The sequence below is a fragment of the Triticum aestivum genome, chromosome 1D (assembly GCF_018294505.1).
Source record: "Triticum aestivum cultivar Chinese Spring chromosome 1D, IWGSC CS RefSeq v2.1, whole genome shotgun sequence".
NCBI lineage: Eukaryota > Viridiplantae > Streptophyta > Magnoliopsida > Poales > Poaceae > Triticum > Triticum aestivum.
Genome location: NC_057796.1, coordinates 66,543,473 through 66,548,420, shown reverse-complemented (window position 1 = coordinate 66,548,420; position 4,948 = coordinate 66,543,473). Strand labels below are relative to the sequence as shown.

Genomic DNA, 4,948 nt, shown 5'->3' with positions numbered 1-4,948 from the left:
ATTTGCTACCGCGAGAGGCACAATCGTGTCTCTCGGGAAAGGAAAAAAAATGCATTTTCTTTTATTCCTTCCGCCAGAGGCGCATATTTTCTTCTTGTGGAGGCATAGATTTGCTTCCGCAAGAGACACAGTTGTGCCTCCTCGGAAAGAAAAAAAAAGAGCTCCTGATTCAGGTTTTTTCGTCCAGTTTTTTTTATAAAAAAATTGTCGCAATCTATCAACATAAGATCTAGTTTTGAAGATCTCGACACAAGGAATCGAACGAGGAAAACGGTTCAAGATTAGACGCATGGTTTAAGAAATAAAATATTTTGAATAAACGAATCTATGAAAAAAAGGAAAACTCGCAGGTTGTGCTACACATACAGTGCGCCACTTGGCGCAACCTGGGAAAGTGGGAGTTACCTTTGTAAAGACTACTCTTAATTAATAATTTTGTTTCCTTTTTTAGATGAGGCCATCACTCTCATTGGTACATGGCCCCTCTGATTACAAGGCGAGCTAATGTTCCCTGACCCATGTGGGGGCAAGCGAGCTAACACGCACCCCACGACCCGAAATTGCAGGCCCATGTGGGCGGCGAGGCACCCATGTTTTTTTGTTTCATTTTATCTCTTCTTTGCCTTCATTTTTTTACTTCTCTAAAAATGTGTGGATTTAAAAAAAAACTGAATTGCAAAAAATGTTCACTAAGTTGGGAAAATATTTTTAATTTTAAAGAATTCCCTCAAATTTTAAAATCAATCTTTAAGGATTTAAGATCATTAGGTTTCCAAACAATAATGAATTTGGAAAAGGTTTTTGTTTAAAAAATGTCCCGACTTTTATTAAATGTTCATGAATTTGAAAAAATGTTCTCGCATTTAGAAAATATTCAATAATTTCAAAAAATCTTTATGGATTCATAAGTTGTTTACCAATTCAAAAAATGATCATGAATTGTTAAAATGTTCCTAAAATTTAAAAAAACATCAATTTTAAAAATATTCATCACAAAAATGTTCGTAAATTTTAAGAATGTTGTAAAATTAAATAAAATCTTTACTGAATCAGAAAATATTCATAAAAGTAAAAAATATTTAAGAACTAATTTTTTTTGCCATCTTCGATAATCATTCCCAAATTTGAAAATGTGGAAATGAAAAAGGAAAGATAAAAGAGAAAAAATAAAACCAAAAAAATACACATTAAATATTCAGGAAATAAAATTTTAAAAACTAAAATAAAAAGAAAAAGAAAAAGGAATAAAAGGCTGGTAAAAAGAAACACAGAAAAAGGTCCTGGGAAGGTTCTCGAACCTTCTCAAGAACGGCTGGAAAAAGACATAGAAAAACCCCGGAATGGGTCGGCCTTTGTAGCATGAGTACGCTAGTGCAGGTTTTCGTCGATATCCATAGACCAAGGCGGTATTAGAAACCACCAATCACTGGCCCCATTCCAAATAGCTAGCTATTCTGGTTTGCGGGTGACACTTCTAGCTATGTAAATAAACCAATAAACTAATCTTACCCATACAAAACAATTATTCTTTTTCTTTGCTGGGAGAACAATTATTCTTTCTGATGTATAGTACTATGTACTCTTTTTGACATACACAAACAACCAACAATAGACCACTTTGAAAATTATTACCCATACACAACAAATAGTTTTTCCATATAGTATTATTCTTTTTGACGTACACAAACAACTAACAAGAAAATCACTTTACAAATGACATCACATACACAAATAACATACACTGCGATTGACGTACACACAAGCATATGTATATTTATATTAGCTATGCATAGGAATGGTTTTAGAATGATTGACTAGTGGTGGTTGACGGCAAAGCACTTCTCTCTGATCTCCCCCTCGTGACCAGTGAGCACCTCGACATTGCCCATCTTGACCATAGCGGCGGCGAACTTGGCCCGCCACGCCTTCTCCACGGCGGCGTGGAACGCAACGATGCCGGCGGTCCGGGGGCTGGTGAGCAGCGTTTGGTCGGAGGTGAGCGGCACCTTGCGCGCCAGCACGTTCTTGAAGTACTGGTTGTCGAACTCCCGCGGTGTGATTGGGTCCAGCGGCACCGTTGTGAGGTCGCTCGGGTTGTCCGTCGATGGAGGGCACTGTCGCCTCAGCTCCGCCGCGTAAGACTTGTCAATGGACGGGTCGGTCCGGCCGACCTCGCCGGAGAAGTTGTGGATACGCTGCGTGAAGGAGGAGCAGTGAGAGCGACCGATGGTGTGTGCACCTGAGAGCGTGACCATGTCGTCAGCGGAGAGTCCCTTGCGCTTGAAGCTGGCCACGAGCTGCGCGACCTCATCAGTTGGAGGCGGCACGTTGTTGTTGAGCACCTCGTCGGCAATTGACACGCGGCCGTCACGGCGGCCAGATGGGACACGATAGTTGATGCCGCCGGCAAGGTATGCCCCGTCGCGCGCCGCGAAGGCGAGCACGTCGGCGCAGGAGACGGTGCGCGGGCAGCTCGCCTCTAGGGCTGCCTTGGCCTCGTCGATGACCTCGAAACCACGCATGCTCGGGTTATTCGCCACCGAGTCCTTCTCCGCGGTGTTCCCCGGCGTCGAGTTGATCAGCAAAGAGCCGTCACAACCCTACACGTGTTGAACCACACAAATCCAACGGTCAGATCAGGTACATGGATGTACACGTGGTGGAATGCATGTATGATCGTTGCTTACCCTGACGAAGCAGTCGTGGAAATGCATGCGGATGAGGCCAGGAGCGAAGCCGGGGTTCCGGGCGACGGCGCGGCGGACGGCGTCGCGCACAATGTCCTCGGCCTGCGGGCACGTGTGCTTGTAGAACCCGACCTTCAGAAAGTTGGACGGCGGAGGCGATGCGTCCGCCACCGCCGATAAGGCGGCCACGGCGAGCAGCACCGCCGCAGCCCACGCAAACATTAAAGTGGAGAACCTCATGGCTGGAAGCTAATTCTCGAAGCAACTAACTATGGATCAGTTTGATCGCCCTAGCTCTCCAGATTCTTTACAAACTAGAGATGGATGTGGTGATTCATGGCTGGCTGGATATGTGTTTATATACTCATGCATCATGTAGCAGTTGGGGAAAAAATTGGCTATGCGTGTTGTGCATGGTACCGAGTCAACAAGAAGACCATATCCGCGTGTCTATATGAGCATGGTTCTTTATTAGCTCCTTCCGTCCACCTAACACCAGCTAAAGTAAACTTACTTACTCGTCCAGTGAACCGACCTCCATTCTTTTTTGCGAATATAAAGAAATCTATGCCGGAGCTCCGTTGGAATTTCTACTAGAAATAACGAATGGTTAAAAAAAGGTTCTATACATACAAAAGTTAAGACTTTCTTCCACGGAACTATTCACGGCATATCACACATTTTCCATTTGTTTTATACTCTTTCCTTATTCTTACAATAATTTTAATGCTCTTTTGAAGCATCTCGCGGGATATTTAAGCATGAAACATTCACTAGTTTTTTCCTTTTCCTTTTACATTTTACTATAGTCTATTCTTATTATTATTATTTTTCCTTCCATGGATTGGTTGGTCAAGAATTGTCTTAGATTTTTTATTTTGACCTGATTGAAATTAAGTGGATGCAATGAAAAAAGAAATTAAATTACACTACTTAACTATTTCAATCTACTAATCTATTCTATGTAGATTCAAAGATAATATAATAGAAAGACTCTAAAGTGTCGTAGAAAAAACTATATGTAGTTCTTTCTACCACACTTTAAGATTCCAAGTCCAAGCGGACAAACTCGAGGAGAATCAAAACCCGAAAGACAAACTTAAAGAAGAAGAAGAAGAAGCACCGCCATCCGTCCGAGCGCCGCACCTCGGAGGACTAAAAAACCCTAACCTAAACTACTAACCGGAGCAGAGACATCGGGATTACCCTCCCCGCCACCGGCTGCCGGAGCGGCAGGGAGAGGGAAGACGAATCCATAGGGCATGCTGAGAAAAGTGAATCGATAACCGGCATCCATTCGTGACGGCAAGTTTCGCCTAGCTCAAGGCAGTGCGTGCAAATTGATGAATCAATTTAGTAAAATGGCATCAAGTGAACGTTTCACGTGGCAAGATTCCATGTTAGTAGATATGCCTTTTTCACGTTTTTAGTAGTTAAATTTCAAGAATTTTGGTAGGCCAGTCTTGCATTTGTACCTACAAATTTCGAGAGCTTAAATGTTCGGCCTGACTAACTTCCTGGATTCGTCGATGTGTATGCTTGCAGAGTACTCCCTCTGTTCCTAAATATTTGTCTTTCTAGTCATTTCAAATGAACTATCACATACGGATGTATGTAGACATTTTAGAGTGTAGATTCACTCATTTTGCTTCGTATGTAGTCACTTGTTGAAATATCTAGAAAGACAAATATTTAGGAACGGAGGGAGTATAATATAACCTTTACAGTATATATTGTGGTCATCAATGCATGTATGTCACTACCTACTTAATGTTACCCCCCCCCCCCCCCCCCCCAAACCTTGCATTAGTTACACAGTCATCTTCCGCACAATGCGGGAATAATGGTTAGTATCTGTTGAGTTCTTCAGCAAAACAGAAAGGTTTTGAGACTAATTCTAGACACGGTCTCTTTACTGGCCGTGGATGCATGCATGACTGGGGCAGGCAAAAGTCGCGTTAGATCTACACCAACTGTTTATGATTTTCTTTTCCAAGAAGTTTCGCCCTTCTATGTAGTGATACGAATTGTTTATGAGTGGATCTCTTTTGTCTTCGTTTACATTTGAGCTTTCATGCACATTAGTCAAAACTCATGACATTATATCCCCTGTAGCTACATTGATTGATCGATCAGATAGATGAAGATGAGGTTGATGCAGCTACTATTCTCCAAAGACGACAGCAGCTAGAAGAGTACACGCACGCGGACGCGTCTTTGCATGATAATTTTATCGGTCTATCCACGGATTAACAACATCA

The 4,948-nt window shown here is 42.4% G+C and overlaps 1 protein-coding gene across 1 annotated transcript; it reads right to left on the bottom strand.

Annotated features, from left to right (window-relative positions):
• Positions 1-1,619: 1,619 nt before the first annotated feature.
• Positions 1,620-4,485, bottom strand: LOC123165418 (peroxidase 5). Its single transcript, XM_044583060.1, has 2 exons — positions 2,688-4,485; positions 1,620-2,600 (listed from the first exon to the last, which is right to left on the bottom strand). Exons 1-2 carry the CDS (start codon positions 2,925-2,927, stop codon positions 1,815-1,817), a joined length of 1,026 nt encoding a protein of 341 aa, XP_044438995.1. The 5' UTR covers positions 2,928-4,485; the 3' UTR covers positions 1,620-1,814.
• Between the last annotated feature and the right edge of the window lie 463 nt (positions 4,486-4,948).